This window comes from Chrysemys picta, chromosome 3, assembly GCF_011386835.1.
Source record: "Chrysemys picta bellii isolate R12L10 chromosome 3, ASM1138683v2, whole genome shotgun sequence".
NCBI classification, from domain to species: domain Eukaryota; kingdom Metazoa; phylum Chordata; order Testudines; family Emydidae; genus Chrysemys; species Chrysemys picta.
The window spans coordinates 113,284,628-113,305,108 of NC_088793.1; the positions used below are offsets into that span (position 1 = coordinate 113,284,628).

Below are 20,481 nucleotides of genomic sequence, written 5' to 3' on the forward strand. Positions count from 1 at the left end.
GGAATTTTCCTCCAGTGTTCTGGAACATAATTTAAAATGCTCTGGTCTAGGTAAGAAGGATATCAATTTGTAGTTTTCCCTCTAGATGTGGGCTGGCCATGGAATTAATTTTGACACAATAGAAACCAGAACTTACTGCTGTCACTTCCAGAAAATGTTCTTGCCTAGACCTTTACTAAATAATTATGTAAATTGACCCTCCTCTTCTGAACAAAAGAGAGTGGGACTCCTGTGGGAGCAAATATCTGGTGAGCAGCTGTCCTCCACCTTCTCTTGGCCTGAACTCAAAGCCAGGTGTGGCTGTTTTCTTTCAGACAATATGCACATGGCTTTAGGCCTTAGCTACACTGGCGCTGTACAGCGCTGCAACTTGCTGTGCTCAGGGATGTGAAAACGCCCCCCCCCCCCCCCGAGTGCAGCGAGTGCAGTGCTGTAAAGCACCAGTGTAATCAGAGCCTGCAGCGCTGCACGCTTGCTCGTGTTTTACAGCGCTGCCGTGGCAGCGCTGGGAAGTCCTGAGTGTAGCCAAGGCCTTAGAGTGGCTTAACACTCAGAACAGCAGCGGGAGTGGTGGGTGCTCAGCACCTGTGAAAATCCTGCCTGACTTGTGTTTGAGAGAGACTGATCACCAGCCTGCTGACATGCTTTACTGACCGCCTTTCAGAAAAACTTCATTTCTCCCCCCAGAAGGAGAGAGGTATAGTATGAATATTCTGTCTGGGAGTGCTACTGTATCATAATTGCAAGGAAATACATGTTTATAGAGGTAGAAGGGAAGTAGCATTAGACTGAATCTTTGGGGGGGGGGGGTGGAGGGGAAGACAGTTGGAATCAAAATTCTCAAGTTTCTGAAAAGCAAGGGTTGGTGAATAATTGACCCCTGCTGATATTTTAAGGATTTGAGACGTTTTGGGAACTTGTGAGGCCCCTGTTTTTTCTCTAGAAACTCCATCACATGCAGTGAGAGGCCATCAATGTGATTAGACAGCGCCACCTATGGTGAAGGGGCAAGTTATGGATTTTTTTTTAAGATTCTCCATTTAAAACCACCCTTGCATGTAACACATTTCATCTACACCTTTACCATTATATACATCATTGGATGAGGAATTAAGTTTCCTTTATATTACTAACTGAAATGGATAATGGCATCAAAAACTCCAGTAGTGCTCACTGATGTAGTAAAGCAGAGTGCATTAAGATTAGTGCTATACACTGTTCTCCAGTAACCAATTGCGTTACGGATGTTACAGGAAATAAAAATACCAGATAAGAAACTCCTCTGACAGGCTGAATTACTTCCTGGTTCTTTGTGGTGCAATCAGGCAGGCGTCAGTTGCGCACACAGGCACCTTTGTGGTACACTATCTTCAAAACTATAAAGTTAAACTGAGTTTGCATGACTAGGAGGAAAACCACCTTATCTGCCCCAATGAAGGTTTGGCAGCATAATAAATTAATGCAAATATGCCTGCTGAATCTACATGAAACAACATGAAAATTGGTTTTTTTTAAATCACCATTGCTAAACTGCCCCCAATATAAATAGCTAAATCCCTTTAATTTAATCCTCTTTTTAAATAAACAAAAGTAATTTCCATGTGGAGGGGGAAACCAGATTAGAATCTTCCCACCTTCTTCCACTTAACCGTACATCTAGTTGGGGAGGGCCTTGATGAGGGCAGTGACTGCCACATCCACCACACCAAATCCTCCTCCCTCATTGTAAGGAAGCTTCTCTAATGATGCATCAGAAGGCCTCTCAATTCACCTGCAGCCATGAGGACAGGTCAGAGCCAGGATGTTGGTTCTCCCTGCCTCCAAGAGTACACACCATGCCAAAGCAGGAGATTTACAAAGGCATGAGTGGGAGTTAGTTAAGCACTCAACTTGCATTTGTCTTTGAAAATCTCCCCTATAAGAGGCAGCATCAACATGAGTTCTATTCGCTCTTGGTGCACAATGCACAATACTAGCAGCAATGGGAGTGAAGAGTTCTGATCTGGTAACCGTTGACATCCTCTTCTCAAAGAGGCTGAGCATTATGGAGGCTGAGAGGCAGTGGAAAGATCAGGCTACACTGGCTCTTTTGTACAGGTGGTAGGTGGTGGTCAGAGAGAATGCAGGGCTGGACCATATTACTCTTGAAGAAAATACCCCAAAAAGAAGCAATGGATAAAGAGACCTCTACCCAGAGTCGGTTCTAGTTTTTTTGCCGCCCCAAGCGCAAAAAAAAAAAAAAAACCCTCCCAGAGCGAAGTGCCTCCCCAGGAATGCTGCCATGCCGCCTCTAGATTTGTGCCGTCCCAAGCGCATGCTTGGTTTGCTAGTCAGAGAGAGAGTGTGTGTGTGTGAGTGTGTGTGTATTAAATTGAATAGCTCAGATATACAAATATTTTTTCTAAAGCACAATGTCATCATATAATGAACATTTTAACATGTGTTACAGTATTACAGTGTGTCACAGTGGTGACATACTTAAACTTCGGAAAAATTCCAAAAAGGGTCAACTTTAAGATTCCATGTTTTGTAACCTAGATAATTAAATGACACAGTGCACAGGCTAGCAGCTTTACAGCTTACCAAAATCAAACATGTCCCAAAGGAACACAGTTTAAACATTTGCATCCATAAATCTGCTATACAACTGGGTAACTAAAGTGGGTAACTAAAGGTCAGTTTAACTCAGTTAAGTTTTTGTTTTCTCATATACGAAAAATAGCTTCTCTTCTCGTTATCATCCTTGTGTTTGTCCAGAAAAAAACAAATTCACATGAGTTCAGGGTTTAAGTCAAAGATAAACCCACTGAATGGCGTTGAACTGCACTTAAGTGCTGAACATGTATCATCATCAGCTTCAGCTGTCTCTACCATGGTCTGTAGGAACCCTGCTAATATTTCTTAACTAACAAAACAGATTTTTAAAAGAAACCTACTTTTTATCTTGTGAAGCATAAAATGGGTCCAATCCTGCTCCCACAGAAGCTGATGGGAGTTGTTAACCATTCAGTGAGGACAGGATTGGGTCTAATGGCTATAATTATAAAAGCAGAAGTGCAATGACGAAAAGCCAAGGTTATCTTATAGCTGGGATGTCAGACTAATGGGGAAAAAGGCCACATTAAAAATGTAATGATGGTGTGTGACCCATGCCTATGAAGCAATATACTAGATCTAAGGCAGAGCTCCTACAGTGGGAAGTTTGTATAAAACTCAGAGAATGTATGAGCCTTCTGAAGTAACTACACTTTTTAGGCCAAGATTTTAAAACATGACTAGTGATTTGGTGTGTCTGTCTTTGGGTACCCAACTCATTTTTGGCATGGTGAAACGGTCTCCTTTTCCAGAGCGCAAAGGATAGGCTATTGCATCCTGAGACCATCCCCTTTTGGGAAGGGCTCAAATCTTGCAGTAATATATTCCTTAATTGGGCTGAGCTCTCATTAGCTTCAATGGATAAGATCGTTTGTGAGTAAAAACTGCAGGATTGATCCTCTGCTGAAGTTCTGAATTTGCCAAATAGTTGAACTGAGCACACAGAAATGAGGACACTGCAGGAAGCCTGCATGCTTTCCTGCGATGGGAACAGAACCTCAGTCTTTCCATTCAGCCTTTGTCATGTCAACAGAGTATTTGAAAGACAATGAGAGTAGCTCTGTGAGAGACTGGGAGAAGTTTGGCCCTCATGGACGGAAGCCCATGCTAGTGGGAGATATGCTCTGTGGCTTTCTATGGATTGTCGTTCGTGTGTGTGTGTGTGTGTATGTGTATGTTTGTGTGTGTTGAAAATCTGAGTTCTGAGGGGAATCCTCTAAAAATGCAAATCTCTTCAAAGGAAGATTGTCCCACATTGTTCTCATGAGCAGGGGGCAAATGATTGCTCTGCTGATGCAATTGGGCTGTCAGGGTTAGGACATTTATGAAGCTTTGTACAGGAAAAATCCACAGATTCGTTGCTCATATCATGTTACTTGCAATGCCACAGCACAGTGGTTTTCAATCCTTTTTTCATTTGAAGACCCATGAGTATTTCAAAGGGAGGTGCAGGACCCTTTGGAAATCTTAAGACATAGTCTGCAGACTCCCAGAGGTCCACGGACCACAGGTTGAAACCAACTGCAATAGCATCTTTGATTAAAGGCTCTTAAAGTGCTTGTAAAGCATACACTAAGCCTTGCAGCAACTGCTCTGTAAGGTGGGGCAATATTGTTAGCAAGTAAAGAACAGGCATGTTAACGGCCCCAATTGTGACTGACCCTTCTTTGGATGGGTGGAAGGTTTGCAAAGAGTACCCGTTCCTTGTGTGGTCTGCATATAGGTCAGTCACAATTGCAGCACCTGTATGCAGCACCAGGGCCAGCTCCACTTACAGGGATGGCTGACATCTCACAGGAGATGGGGAGGGAGAAGGGGCAACAGCCCCACAACAGGAAGTAGAATGGGCCATCCACACCAGGGGGATCCTAAGGAGGGCGCAGTGTTCCTGTCCACTAGGGAACCCAGTGAGGATTGTGCCTCAAGGAAGGAATCACTCTCCGAGGCACAGTCCCTCCCCAGGATCCCTTCATGGGTGGTGCAGCTCCTTACCATTGCTTGCTGGGGCCAGTGGCTGCCTGCCACGATTTGAGTCTAACTGACTTGCCCAAGGCTACACAGTGAGTCACTGGCAGAGCTGGAAACAACCTTGGACGCCTGGCCCCAGCTGGCAAAGTCTCTTGGGTTTTGGGTTTTGGTTTTCTTTTGGGGGACTGATGTGAGGAGAGTTTCCTCCACTTCATAAGAGCCTGTGTCTTTGAATTAGTAAAATTAAACTAGCCATATCCTTGAGATCAGGGTACAAGAACATAACTCGATTCACTTCATCGTATGGGAAGACTGAGCAGAGCACGCTGCGGATATGTGCTCGCTCTCCAGCAAGTGGTTCTGGAGCATGATTGGGGAGATACTCGCTATGAGAAGTGGGTGAGTAGCTGAAGGAGCCGGGCCCCTTGTGGGGATCTAACAGAAATGGCTGAATGGGAGGCTGATTCTGCAAATGCCTTTGGTATTGTCCATCTTCGCGTTTGCTGTAGGGAAATGGGCCATTCGGAGGAGACCTGACAGAGCGTGTGACTTGCTGTTGGGCCTGCAGGCCTTGTGTGGACTGAGATCTGTCCACAATGTATTGGATTCTCTGACTCTGCACTGGTAACATTTGCACATTGCCGCGGTGCTCAGGTCTAGAGTGAGCTGGATGCCTACAAAGATGAGAAGGCAGCTCGCACTGTTGTAAGCACATGCAGTCCAAACTATGGTTGTGTTGAGTTGTATATAGATTGTGACAGTGATTGTGTCTAAGATTACAGCATTGATGGGTACTGTCCTTTGCATCCCCTCTCTCAGAGGTGTCTGCCAGCCTATTTGCACTATATATCTTGTCCCTGAGGGATAATGCAGAGAGCTGCTTTTCCATGAGCCTTTGCTCTCTCTGTAGGTCTTGCTGTAATACATTTTGTTCGGGTTCCAGCTTACACAAGGGCCTGTCTCCCCAGGCTCTAGCTGAATGCTCAGTGTAGGTCCTTTCCTGTTGCGTGGAATGGAACCAATCCGTTGCAAAGCTCTGAGTGGAGCTGCTGCTGCCGCCTGTAGCACCACTGGATTCCTGCAGCCTTTCTATGCAAGCGCCGTGGGATGCATTCCCTCCTTGGGTTGTAGTTGGGGCAGCCTTCAACTTTTCTTCCTCTGTCCCCAAGCTTTGAGACGAGGCCTTTGTTTTGGCTCGGAGCTCATCGGCCACTGACAGCTGAGCTTGATACTGTCGTTCGGGGTGGGAAAATTTGCACTTACTGCCATATGTGCATTTTTTGCCTGAAAGAAAACAAAACAATGAGCTGAGAGGTAGGAGTGGGGCATTAAAGTATCAGACAAATATTAATTTATCTATTTTAGGTACCCTCACCATAGTATTTGAGCACCTCACAGTCTTTAATGTATTTATCCTCAACACCGCTGTGAGATGGGGGAAGTGCAATTTGCTATTACTAAGGATACCAGAGGTGCCAACTTTCCACTTTCGCCGGGGGTGCTCGACCCATGCTCCATCCCCAGCCCGGCTCCCACTCCACCCTTTCCCCAAGACCCCACCCCCTGCCCTGAGCGTGCTGTGCCTCCTCCTCCCCAGCGCCTCCTGCATGCTGCTGAACAACTGATTGCGGCGGGCAGGAGGCACTGGGGGGGGGGGAGAACCTGATCAGTGGGGCTGCTGGTGGGTGCTGAGCACCCATTATTTTTTTCCTGGGGGTGCTCCAGCCCCAGAGCACCCATGGAATCAGGGCCTAGGAAGAATACATTTTAGTCACAGAGGTCAGCAAAGTCACAGCATCTGTGACTTTACTGGACCTCTGTGATCTTGTTTCAACAGCGGGGGGTGGAGTGGGGGCTGTGTGCCCTTGACCTGCAGCTGAGGCAAGGAGCTCCAGAAGAAAAACAGGCCGGCATCACTGTGTCAAGTTAAAGAAAACCTACCATAAGGACAGGGCTGCCATCTAGTAAAAGGAAGTACTGGCTTTTTGCTGAGGAAATTGTAAAGAGTAGGTCCATGACGGCCTAGCGGGTCATCAGGAGGCATAAACCTGAAACCCAAAAAGAGCATTAGTCACTCAATAGACATCCCTTTGTGAAGTGCTGCATTTCACTTACATTCTACTTTGGGGTCTTTATTTTTTTAATAATTTATTGTGCACAGTTATGACAGAAAAGCCTTGTAACATGTACACAACCCCTATCAAAAGGAGGAGGGATGCACTAAAAATCCACACTCTTGCATCTTAGATCTCTGAGCTGCAACCACACTCTTTCTGGGAGGGAAATCGTGCTCTTTAGCTGACCAGCCCAACAGGTACAGTACTGCAAGTTCATAGAGCTCCTCCCCTTGCCAGAGGTTCTAGTATCAGTGCTGGAATCTCAAGCTGTGGAGAGAGAGGGTTGGCATTCTGTTGGCCAGGCAATGGCTTTCAATTTTGCAGTATCAGGCCCTGTATGATACTTTTGAAGCAACAGAAAGTGACATGTTGATGTCTGCCCAAACTCCTTGTGTGCACCTATTTTCAGTGTGCTCCTCCATGTTCGCAGCACTCTGATCTGTGTTTGGCCACCCCAACTCTACAATATCTACATATTGTAAAATAGTAGGAGTTGGCAGACTCAAATCCACCAGTGAGATCAGAGTGAAGGCTGATGCCTCATCACTCTGCCATTTACTTCATCATCCTGTGCAACACACATGTACTGCATATAAGAACACATGGATTTCTAAGACCTAGCACTAAGCCTTGGTTGAATACCAGACCTACCTATGAGCCTCTGCATGCCGTGATATTGTGTTATGTAAGTCCTAGAAGCATGGCGAGTTGGAGTACTAATTCCCCTGCCCTATCATCTGAATCTGATGTTTTAGGAAGAGCCATCACAGCAGGAATGTCAATAACAATTAGCACTTTTACAGTCATAAACAAATTCATCCTCTCAACACCCCTGTGAGGGACTAGCTGGCTGGTGAAACAGAGTGAGAGAAGCTAACTGAACTGACTGGTTTAGGCTATAGAAGTTGTCAGTGTCAGAGAGTGGATTAGAAACTGAGCAGCTCCTGTCTCCTCATCCTTTGTTCAGAGCACTAGCCCACACAGCTCTCAACAAATGCTGATTGGCCATTGCTCTTTCTGGTCTGTTGGTGGCCACAGTTACGTGAGATAGCAACAAATGGTTGGTGGGGTGGGGGCACATGAATGAGCGTGGACCTTTAATTCCCAATCTCTGGGTGTAATGGAACCAGCAGCTAAGATCTGAAGAGTCTCTTAGAGATGGGCAGGTCTGTCCTTATGTGAAATTCTCCAAATGTGCTTGGCAAAAATAGCTAGACATATTTTAATTTTTTTAAGTGAGGGTTGTGAAAATGTTCTGACAGCCTTGTGAATGGGAAAGGAAGACAAGGGAAAAGGAGAAATGTTATGTAAATGTTTGATACCTATTAGTAACAAGGGAAGTAACCTGGCTGTTAGAGAGATAACAGATCTGGCCTTTGAGTCCCATTATGCTGATAAGTAAGGGCTTTAAGCAACTATTATATTAAATGCATTGCCAAGTATTTTAGTGCAGTTTTGGGTGGCTGAGAACTACTAGCACTCTGATCTATCAGAGGTAAAATCATTTGAGCGTACCACATCTCAAGAGGCTTGTTCGCTAGGCCATCAGTGTGAATGAAAACTTGCTGTCAGTGCACATTGACCAGCTAAATAAAGGCCTGGACCAGTTGACTGAGTAACAACCTTTTCAGGGCCAGAGAAAGACATACAAAATTGGGAATGATCTACACACCATTCAGCTTCATATGATATCTATGATGAATTCAAAACTGTCAGTAGCATCCTCCAATGAGATCAGTCATGTGGGAGACCAGGATCTAATTGCAGAACCTGGCCCCTCTCTGCCAGGAGAAGGATGATTACTGTACGGGAGGATTTGAAAATGGAGGGGAAAGAATTACTCACAAAGGGAGGGGACAGTTTAACTCACTCCTAGCCCAGCAGGGATATTAGACATACTGCCAAGCACCCAAATGCCTTCCTGTTGCCAGATATCAATTTAATTGTATCTCTGTCCAAATAAATGTTATAGTGCTGTGACAGTGGGAGACAGTCCTATCTTCATCTCATATCTCTTATTCTCTGCATTAGCAGGGGTCTAGGAGCAACATGGGTCCTAGATCACCTTTGTCACCCTGATATAGACAAGTTCCTCGAGGAGTTACACAGGACCTTTGAGACCAGAGGTGAGGAAGAATATACTAAAGATAGGACCCCCCAGCCGACTCTTAAAAATACACCTGCTCCCTTTGACATCAAAGTTGCACTTATGGCTGGGTTGAATTTGGCCCCTAGCATTCAAGTATTTAAATCAAAGTAAAGACTTGTCCCCTACTTGTCACTGACAAAGGAGTACATGAGTAGCCGTTGCTCGATGAACCACTTCCACTCAGGATTCTCACTCTGGAGGTCCCGGTAGTTGTCATTGGAAACAATCACCCCATCTTTCTCATGGGCCACTTTAATTATATAGCGATCATCATAGCAGACCACCCGCCTGCCTTTCACCTTGCGGGATGGAGTGTACACAAGAATGGTTTGCTTTGCAAGCTCATCAAGAATGTGCTGATCTGAAAACAAGAGGGAAGAAAATTAGTGATTAGCACCTATCAAGCACGTGTTGGAATCCTTTAAGAATCTAAAAACACCTTAAAAATAATAAGGGTTTTTAGGTACCTAAATACAGACTCAGGAGACTCAATGAATGGTGTGAATTTTTTTTTTCTGGGCACTGAACCATTGGCATCAGCGAGAGCTGATGAGAACTCAACAAACTTATAAATTAGGTAACTTATGTAGGTGTTTAAATATAGACTCAGGAGTCTAGCCTTAGAGGTCTATTTTTTTTTTAAATCTTGGTCTTAAAGGATAATTAGGATGTGATCTTGAGCTGTGCTGAGCACCTACAACTCCCACCAACTGCAGTGGGAGCTAACGGCGCTCCCCAAATCACCCTATGTGAGAACCTGCCATTGAATAAGTCTCTTTGGGAGGTAGCCAATTTACATACCTGAAACTGTGGCTACTGAATTACAAACAACAGAAAATGTCTGGGTGGTTCAAAATCCGTTCTTAACAGGTTACACGGCTTATTTTCAGTCATTCCCATGGTTGGCTCTGTAAACATTAGGGCTGTGCACATAATTTCACCTGTAACAGCAATTTTATTTCTTTTCGCTCTTCCACGTAGGTCTTACTCCTTATCTAGAAGCAGCAGCACAAGAGTAAGCTCAGTGTTTCCGCTGATTCATTTTTGTCCACTCATTTCTTTTTGCTCTCTGACATTGGCTTTGGCTGACATGTTTTTTATATATTACACCGCAAGTGCTATATTGGTAATGACATAACAGAAAATGGTGGTGGATTGGCTGCTGTTTGTGTGTTGCAACTAACTGCTGCTGGAAAAATGTCACCCTCCAGTAATACAGCTGACAGCTCTACCACAGATTCATTCTCCTTTAGCTCAACTGGCAGAGGTCTGTGCTTTTGAAGTAAAAGATTCTGATTTCTGTCACACATGCTACACAAACAGCAAAGCATATATGCAGCCATGGATTCATCACTGACACACCCTGAAAGATGTGCCTTGCTGTCTGCTTCCATGATGCTGCTTTCTCTGCAGGAAAGAATTGCATCAGATTCCTCAAGTCCCGAATGCCTAGCCTTTACATGACATGATAGAGGTACAGCGTTGCTATAGTTAAGGTTAATTTATAATATATTTCAGATTATTCTTGGAACACCCTGTCTACCTGTAATGGGGCTGTCAAATCGTGGTGCTTCCTTTCTCCACGATGGGACAAAGACCTTGATGTCTTTGTGGCCTCTCTCCCTGAACCAGTCCACTGCCAGCTGAATCCCCCGACATGAGAACACTTCTTTGTTCCCATGGCTGCAACCAGAAAAGAGAGAGAGAAATAGGTTAAGATTCAGGAAGAGATTCATGCAGCTCTTGGAAGCTGAATTAGTAATACAAAGTAATCACACCATCAGCCCTAGCACCTCTTAATGATAGCCATGGAAGCCACCTTTACATATTGAGCAGAGAGCCCCAGCTGGACACCTTCAAATACATCTTCCAATGGAACAAGTGACTTTTTATTTGCACCAGAACTGGGATGTTTTCAAGAACAAGTGCTCCTGCACACTAGACTTCAAAGGCAGACGTAATTGGGGAGATACACTCTCTCTCTCTCCTCCACGCTGACTATCTCAGCCTCCATGTAGAGATGGACCTGGGATACAAAGGTTGGATTCACTTTAGACTACGCTGGGCTGTTCTGGACTCCCCTTACTGTCTAGGCTGGTGGTTTGAACAGAAAGTGCTCATGGTGGGAGCTGAATCACAAAGCGGCAATTTTCTCCTCAGAAATAAAACTTCTTAGGCCCTATTCTCTTGCTGTGCTATGTTAAGATGGCGGCCAAGGGGCCTGCAGGTCACTCTTTTCCAGCTGACTCTTTGAGAGGCAGGACACATGACTGGAAATCCCCACCACCATCCCAGCAGATAGCATGTATAGGTGCTCCCTGCCAATGACTCCCGAAGAGGGGACAGGACCACCATATGGGGATGGGAAAATAGGAGACCCTGTGCCCTAGACCACCTTATTCTGGTCCAGGTTGTTGGATTTTTGCCTGTCCAGGCCAGAGGCAATGGGAAAACCTAGGATCTCTGTTGTAGCAAACCCAGTTATGGAAATCAGCTAAAATTCAGCATCAATCAGGAGAGCCTAGGGAAGTAATGTCCGAGAGAGCCTGTAAGGGGCTATAGTCTTGTTCAATTTCTTTACCCTGCCCCATAAAGTTCTTGTTGTTTGTCATTATGGCTTGTCTACATTTGACTACAAACAGTACATTGAGGAAGGTAATTTCGTTGCTCTTAACCATCGTTGCACAAGGAAATAAGGGTAGTGGTTTCAGATATAGTAATCATCACACACAGATTGAACCCTACTCCACGATCCTGAAATGGAAAAACATACCCACACCCACGCTATCTACAGCAGCCTCACTTGTGTACTTTGAACTCTCTAGATCGTATCTCCACAATCATACTAGTGCTTTCAACATTGCAGAATACACACATTAATTATTAGTCTGTCATCATAGCTCTGCATCTGCAGTGACAGAATAGATAGGTTAGAAATGTTTATATAATTACTGTCACAGATACCGAGTACATTTATCATCTGAACCAACAAAGGCATGGAAAGTATCATTTTATGCTGAATCATAAGTGCAGTAGTGAAATGATTAATTATCCCAAAATGATAAAATGGAATTTAGGGGAGCCACCCAGCTGCCTTTGAAGGAGCTCTGGTTATATGCCTCTAATACCAGGTGCCTACTTCCCCATTCACTTACACCACGGTTATGGCCATGTACCGCCACTGATTTTAACAGTTACGCTGGATTTACCAATGCAGATGCAAAGAGAATCAGACCCCAGGAGTTTGTGTTTGGCACAGCGAGTATAATAATCATACTTAGCCACCTTTGTAAAGTGCTTGTGGCTCTGTGGATGAAAAGCTCTAAGGATTAGTATTGGATAAGCAGTGATGTTATTACAGTGAAACAAAACAAAATAGAGCCAGAAGTCAGGGCTGAACTGCCCAGAATGCCTCCCTCCACCTGGCAGTTGAATATTGCTAGACACACCTGTGCATACTAAACTACATAACCATTTTTTCATTTTAATAGGCTTGCAGCTGGTAGGATTCTGGCAGTTCCCTTTTCAAGTGGTCAGGGATATGTTTGTTGTTTTAACAACCCTGCCATCAGGAGCTCTGCTGTAGATCTCCTCTCCCCAGGCAGTCTAGCTCATGGTTAATGTAGTTTGTGACTCTATTAGAGACGGGAATGCAAACTGTTTTTCAACCATCCTACTCAAGTTTGGGAGATGAGACAAAGAAATGTAATTTCCCCCCACCATATATAGAGGCTTGATTTCAGTAAAGTGCCCTATCCACTAGACCACACAATCTTTCTGTACTATGTACCAATGAAGTTTGTCACCAACATGCTAGGATGTCAAAGCCCCTTTTCCAGCATCACTGGGAGTGTTTTAGCTATAAGCACCTTCGAGGGCCATCCAGTGATCTAATTAATTTTCACAGATTCTAAGGCCAGAAGGGACCACTGGGATCATTTAGATCAGTGGTTCTCACCCTTTCCAGATTACAGTACCCCTTTCAGGAATCTGATTTGTCTTGCGTTACACCTCACTTAAAAACTACTTGCTTACAAAATCAGACATAAAAATACGAAGTGTCACAGCACACTATTACTGAAACATTGCTTACTTTCTCATTTTAATTTATAAAATAAATCAATTGGAATATAAATATTGTACTTACATTTCAGTGTATAGTATTTAAAGCAGTATAAACAAGTTGTTGGCTGTATGAAATTTTAATACTGACTTTGCTAGTGCTTTTTCTGTAGCCTGTTGTAAAATTAGGCAGATACCTAGATGAGTGGATGTACCCCCTGGAAGACCTCTGCGTATCCCTGGTTGAGACCCACGGAGCTAGACTGACCTCCTGTATAATACAAACCAAACATCCTGAATTGAATCCCATTTGAACTAGAGCATATTTTTTAGAAACACATCCAATCTTGATTTAGAAATTGCTATTGATGGAGATTCCGCCACAGCCCTCGGTAAAATGGCTAATTACCCTCTAAAAAAAATTGCATCTTATTTCTAGTCTGAATTTGTCTAGCTTCAACTTCCAGCCATTGGATTTTTGTTATACCATTGTTAGATTGAAGAGCCTTCAACAGCCTTTGTCATACAGTGAGGTTTGGTCTCCTGGGGCAGCTCACGTTGCTTAAGCAATCCCAGGGACAATTCTGGGATGGAGGAATAAAGCATCCCTTTTGTTTTGCAAAAGTCTTTTTAAAATGCCCGCTTCTCCCCAGTGACTCTCGAGTACTGACTATGAAATACTCAACACACATTAATCCCAAAGCAGAAACAGAAATGCTCTTCTCCACTTGGGCAACCACATTTCCAGAATGTAGCCTTTTGCCAGTTTCTTCCACGTGTTATAACTTGCCTGCGTCTTCTCTCCCCCCCATCCCCAAAGTTCTTACAATAGAGAGGCAATGGGTATTTCTTTCCTGTGTTGAGAGGAGCAGCTGTCCTGCTTGAGTCTGGGGTAGTCATGAAATACAGACTCTCCTGCACTAGAATTAGAAGAAAGTGAGAAAATATGGCACCCATTACACTTCACACAGGCCACAATGTTAAACTCCATTTATCTGCAATACAGAAAGGCTTTCCCTAAAGGAAAGCCGCTCCTGCCATCTCTCTCCTTGTTCAATGTGAAATTACATTCTTGGGAAGGCAGTAACTTTCTCAGTTATTCCAACTAGTTTTTACTCTTATCACAAACTTCCTGGAGATATCCCCAAAGCCAGAGAGTGATGGTTGGTTGGGAGGAGCTGTAAAGTTTTGGTCTTGTAATGGAGGCAATTAGAGAGAGGCAGGAGGAAAGAGAACTTATTAGACATGAAAACGTGGAAATTGAAAACAACTTACAGTTCCTTTATATGAAAGGTTTAGGAATGCCAAGGCAGGATGCCAGCCATGTAATAACCCAATAGCCTGATCTATTGCATCTCATTGTCTTGTCTTGCTGTAATTCCTTCCTCTACAGAAATACACTGGAGACTTCCTTTGAAATGGCTGGAGCATGGATGGCTTATTGGAAACCCATTTTGGGTATATGGCCTAAAAGCTCAAAATAGAAGCAACATGGCAGCCAAAACCAGCTACTGCACTTACAGCCATAGCATCACGGGGTTTGAACATGCCCTGTCTGGTGATCTCTGAAGTAAAAGATGATGCACACAATAGACCATGGAGAGCTCTGAATTATAGAGCTGCAGTTTAATTCCATCACGGGGTCCTGCAAAGAAGGATGGTCTTGTGGTTTGCAGGTGGGCCTATGCACACCTGTGTTGTAACCCAGCTGTGATAGTGACTCCTTGTGTCACAACTGAGCTGATAAACACTTGGAAAATGTAATATAGTCCAGATTCCTATAAACCACTAATCAAAATTAAAACACACAAGCCAGGGACGTTTTGGGGTTGTGCTTGCAAAACCAAAATGATGATGAGTGAGGTTTTTGGCAAAACCAAAATCCACATTTCCCCATTTTAACTGCTCTCTGCTTCTCAGGGCAGTTAAGACTCTTCACCGAGTCATGGTCACCTGATTTACAATTCAGACAAAATAGCACAAACAGTACAGGAAGTAACTAATACAAGATACAATCACCTGAAATACTGTGCTGCTGCTTATCTGGACTTATACAAATGAATCTGATTTTCAAGTACAGTATAAAGTAAACACTTTAATTACTTTATCTGGTCATCCAGCTTGTCCTGCCAATGCCTCAGCATATTGATTTAGATCTCCTGGATACTTGTGTGTAGAGGTAGCAAGACCTCACTTAGGAATTAAAGTGAAGAGAAGGCTGGTGAAACGTATTGTTACAGACAGTAGAGACTAAAAGTGAGTTTCAAAATGGTGGTCAGAGGTGATAATTGTTTTAAAAATCAGCACTTGATACTGAGAGAGAGCAGGTCCATGATATAAGCTACAGCCCCATGAACAGAGATATGAGATATCGCTCCCCAAGCATCTTGTGTGCTTCTTACATAAAGGAGAGCACAACTTCAGGCTGGATTCAAATACAAAACTTACTGAGAAATGGAGATCCCCTGTAGATATCAAGATGGAAAGACACGTACCTCATAGCAATGTTGCTGCCATCGATCACGATAGGTCTCAAGTGACTGGAAGAATCGCTTGCCACCTCTTCTGGCTGCTTGGGCACTGCCGGACTGCTACATGACCCACGGGGAACAAGTTTTGGGAGAGGATGCTGGGCCTGCCTCTCCTGAGCCACAGGCCTGCTACCTACCCGAATCAACTCTTTCAGCACATCATCCTCCAGGGCCCCTTGGCCCAGATTTTCCAGCACTTTGCAGATGTCCTGTTTGCCATACCCCAGCTTGCAGAAAAACTCTATCTTGCCCAGGTGCGCTTCCATCTGTGCAGCAGGTACTTTCTCTGGGCCTGGGCGGTTACCAGTCTGCAGGATGTGAACCTGCCAGGGCCAGTCTCCGCAGGCTTCTCTGTTCCTTTTACTTAATGCTTTTGTTCTCTTGGCTGCTTTTAGCTGGCATCAGCTTTAGAGGGGGGGAAAGATTTTAAATAATACAGTTAAATGTGGTAGCCAAGGAACTGCTGCCTCTCTCACACACGTTCAGTATACAGTGACACCTGTACAAGAGGCCAGTCTTATTAGGTCCCTTCTGGCTTAAGAGAGTGCCCCAGCTTTTCCTCAGGCACAATGGACATTCTTCTATTCCACTCTGATTAGAAAAGCACCTCTGTAGAGCATCCAGTTTTTGTGAGCTTCTTGGGGAGAGTGGTTGAAGATAGGCATCACACTAGTCTCATCTCACAGGAAATCACTTAGAATAAAACATAACTGGGGATTTTCAATTTGCTCAGTGTGGTTAATGAACCACAGATAACATCTTTCTGATTTCAATGGAGAGATCTCAGATGTCATAGCAACTCAACAAATATGGCAAACTTCATCTAGTGGCAATGAGGGAATGTATTATTTGCAGCATTACTTGGAAATTTGAAAACATGTTAGCCCTCATGAAAAATTCTGATCTTGTGAAACTATTCAGGTGAAATCACTCAGATGTTCCGCTGATGCATGACTTACCCTGTTGTTTTCTTAGTCCTAGCTTCTCTGTCAGGGAGGTTTTAACTTGAACATAAAGAATTCACCCATACAAAGGTGTAGCCTTGAGCCTAAACTTATTTGAGCAGTTTTAATTTTAATTGGATTCATCGTTGAGAGGCTGTGGAGAGAGGGCCAGACTCAGAAGTGAGTATGCCTGAGTGTAAGCTAGGGGAACATAAGTTTCTCCGGCCTTCGCTAGGAATGTTGAACTGGGTCTTGTCCTGGCATTTTGCTGAAAGCCAGCTGCCACAGCAGCTCCATGACGGAAGCACTAGTTTAGATTGGCTGCTGGCATTTTAACCCAACCTCAGCTCTGCAGAAGTGAAGGCTGAAGTTTCCTTCCAGAGAACCTGAGGTACTTTACAACAGGAGGCTCTCCTGGGGCCAAGAGTGGATGGTAGTGAACTCAGAGCTTCAATGAATCAGGGTTCACCTGTAATACCATCTTTGTCTCTCAGCATTCGGCTTTTCAGACTTTTCAAAAGCCAAGTTACCTTCCCGGACAAGTTTGCAGTTTAAAATATGGTCATTAGATAGCATAATGAATGAAGACAAAAGGCCAAATTGGGTAGGGAACGGAGAGAAAAGAGTAACCAGTGCTGGTGTGCTGAGACCACTGGCTCTGATGCTGATCAGTCCTCTGTCATTAATTTCTTGTACACCCCAGCTGTATGCATCCTACTGTTCTCTCTCATCTTAGACTCCTATTGTAAACTGGTTGTGGCAGGGGCCAACTATTTTTTTCTGTTTGTACAGCACCTGTACACACACAGCTAGTTTGCACAGTGGTGTCCTGGTCCATGCCTAGTGCTCCTAGGCACAATGATACTATAAATAATTATAGAAGAGTAGTACCCCTTGGGGAGCATGTGGGTGTACCCCACCCTCACAGTGCTGCTCTGTCCTCACCAGCGGCTAGTCCCAGATCCAGCCTCATGAGTTTGCTGCAGGCTTTGCGTTAAGGAGCCAGGCTCCTTCTCCCAGGCCATGGAGACTCTTGCTTTTAGATCCATGGGTACTGGGCTCAATCCCACAGCAGCCACTCCAGCCAGGCCATTACAACACACTTTGTGGCCTGAGCAGGGATTGGAGCTGCTGTGGCTCTCTGGAACTTGGGCTAAGCTTCCCTGTCCAGACAACATCTGTAACACACACACGTATGCACCATGGCTCTAGGCTCTGCCATACAGAGGTTTGGAGTCTGCTAGCCCCTGTGAGCTGTGCAACCTGGATCTTTTAGCTCAGGCACGAGCGGAGAGATTTAGGCTTTTAGGTTTCAAGCCCCAGCGCTGACGCAGAGGAGTACACTTTGGTGTGGGAAAGCAGAGCATGCAAATTGCCTTATTGAATAGATTGTGTGTGTCTCCTCCCTGCCTGCTTTTAAATGAGTAGCAGAAGCAGAATTGGATGGGTGCAGGGGCACATTAATGGTGAAATTATTAAAAATACATTTCCAAGGTAATTTTCACTGAATGTCCTCTCTGAACTGATCTGTAAGGCCACTGGCTTCTCCTTCATGCTCCCCTCTAGACTCACTTCTTCTGCAACATCTCCACTAGCTGCCTAACAAGGTATGGGCTGTGGGGCAACTGGGTATAGTCAATGGGTAGAGACTTAAAATAGACAATGGGCCCAATCCTCAGCTCCTGTAAACAGGGTAGTTCCCCTGAAGCCAATGAGCTACCACAATTTACACCAACCAAGGCTCTGTCCCACAGTCACTTCTCTTCTAAGCCCCTGATCCTGCAGAGACCCTCCCAGATGGATACTTGTGCCAGAGGCGTGAATGGGGCTCTGTGTAGCTTGTCTCACGCCCAGAGGTTGGTCCAATAAAAGGTGTTAACTCACTCATAAATAAGTGAGGGGCCTGAGGGTTGTTAGTACCTGGCATTAAGCCAGAGCATCAGTCAGTCTCCTGTAACCTCCATGCTGCAGTGCCAGGAGTGTGTGGACAATTTTATGCCACCTTAGCCCTCCTCTCCGGCCCCCGCCTGTGCTGGCTGCTGCTGAAAAAGTAGCTGTGCAGCTCTTGGAATGTACCAGCCACCACTAATTTGACTCTTACCTGTGGACATTTCCTCTGCAGGAAATGTTAAGAACTAGTCTAAGAAGATAAAAATACTGATCACGAAAGAAACAGCCTCACAGAATGTTTGGCGGGAGGCTAAACCATTTGGTTGTGCTGAAGGATTGTGTGTGGGTGAAAACTCGACTCGCTCTTCTACCACCCTCTGCCCTCCTGCGTTGGCTGAAATGAATAAAAGCGAAGAGTCGTACTCACAGAGAGCTCTGTGACTTGTCCGTACTATGCTTTGAGTCACCGGCTGCCTTGTCCCACGGCTAAAGCACCAGCCTGGAGTCTGAGCAATGCTGTTCCCCACAAGGAAGTCAGCCCTTTGTTTAGAGGCTTGTTATAACTCTGATGTCAACTGAACACAAACAAGTGCAGCAAGCAGGCTACGCCCCTTTCATGTGATTGTTTTACTTCCTCAGTTGGTTGGCTATCATTGAACTGCAAGTCCTTAGACTTTCATTTGTTTTGCAAAAGAGGAGGCGGAAACTAAAGGTTTGAATGAGTCACCCATGCAAAGTTTAGCCATTTGTCACACATGGAGAACCCCAACAGCACTCAGCTAGCAAGAAAGAGAAAAGTAAGTTCATCTAAATTCTCAAAATGGATGTTTACCAGGTAGTGTGTTTTATCTGCCTGACATGGGGGGAGGGGAGAAAGTAAAGAATGATTTGTCCACCACACTGTCTCCCAAATTCCCCATTTTGTTTCAGTTCCTAATGACCCACATCCTACAAGTCCTTATCCAGGTGTGTCAGTGGTGTAGAGGAGCTGCTCAGCAGGACTACGATAAAATAGTTGTTAAAAAAGGCAATTCACTAGGCCATCACAGATAAACACAGAGCTCTTTACTGAAGGATTCCTGAACTCTCACATTCATGTAGACACACTATGCTCTCCAAACCTATGGTGGGAGCTGCCTTCCCACTATAAATTGGAGTTCTTGCATCTCACTCCGAATGCCACCATAACCAAACCACTGTGCCTGAAACTTCACTGGCAGGGACCTAGCCTAGGGGAGATATCGGCAGGGACGGTTGGTAGCTATGGGGGTCCCAATAATTCAGATGGATTGAATCTCTGAAGCACTGAAGTTGCTGCAGCTGGCTCCCGTGGGAGCCTGGGCCCCGGCTGCTGCAGAGGGGGGTGGGATGAAAAACAATCAAGAAGGAAGCCTGCTCTGTCATTGTCACACAATAAGGTCTCAACCCTAGTCTGCATTTTATGGCCAGTGGGGATATTTATTTTATTTATAAAACTTCAACTTTAACTGACCCAGGCCCACCATGTTGTGCACACAGCCATGTGACCCTATGCTATTAGCCTGCACTACCTTCTCAAGGCTGTCCTAGTTGTTCATTACACACAGGTGCTATACAGCTACTCTTAAATGAGCTTGTGGGTCTGTCTCCTCTTTGTATGTACAGCACCGAGCAGAACAGGGCCCAAGCCTGCTAGGCATCTTTTGGCACAGCCATAATATGAAATCAATAATTCCCTTGCCTTTCTGTTACTGTAAAACCCAGAAACTCATTCCAGTACCTGGTGACTGCAGATTTTTTTTTTTAAAAAGAATGATAAAAACTCTTACTGTGATGAAGTAATAGTGAAACAGTGCCTGGGTTGTTTTTTTTGAAAAGCGTTTCTGACTACACATAGCTGCAGCACAATCTGTGCCTTATATCGCACAGTGCAATAGCGGAAAGGGATTTTTCCCCCCTCATGTTTTTGCAATTCTAAACTTTCAAAACACCAGCTATTGTCCCATGACAAGCCCACCAGTTAGAAGTGTAACTGTAATTAAAAAACAGACTCCATTAGTATCACTCATGATGGCATCAGGCTATTTTCTCATTCATTGTAACAGTACAGCAAAGACTGCGATATTAGCTCATAGTGTTGCTATTGCCCATTCCATCCCCAGTACCACAGAAGTAACAATGAACCTTAGTTTATTTAGCTAAAGCATTGCATTTCTTTGACCAAAATTTCTTTGCTGGAACTTTCT

The 20,481-nt window shown here is 44.6% G+C and overlaps 1 protein-coding gene across 3 annotated transcripts; it reads right to left on the reverse strand.

Moving 5' to 3' along the window:
* Positions 1–2,346: 2,346 nt before the first annotated feature.
* On the reverse strand, positions 2,347–20,030 carry ZC3H12D (zinc finger CCCH-type containing 12D). 3 transcript variants are annotated; one of them, XM_024112697.3, is made up of 6 exons: positions 18,684–20,030; positions 15,387–15,827; positions 10,373–10,512; positions 8,956–9,190; positions 6,505–6,611; positions 2,347–5,847 (listed from the first exon to the last, which is right to left on the reverse strand). In XM_024112697.3, exons 2-6 carry the CDS (start codon positions 15,686–15,688, stop codon positions 4,775–4,777), a joined length of 1,857 nt encoding a protein of 618 aa, XP_023968465.2. In that variant the 5' UTR covers positions 15,689–15,827; positions 18,684–20,030; the 3' UTR covers positions 2,347–4,774. The 3 variants fall into 3 exon arrangements, with proteins under 3 accessions (XP_023968465.2, XP_065446403.1, XP_008175542.2); XM_065590331.1 differs by lacking the exon at positions 18,684–20,030 and adding an exon at positions 13,089–13,811 and having other exon boundaries at positions 15,387–15,524; XM_008177320.4 differs by lacking the exon at positions 18,684–20,030 and having other exon boundaries at positions 13,089–15,529.
* Positions 20,031–20,481: the final 451 nt, after the last annotated feature.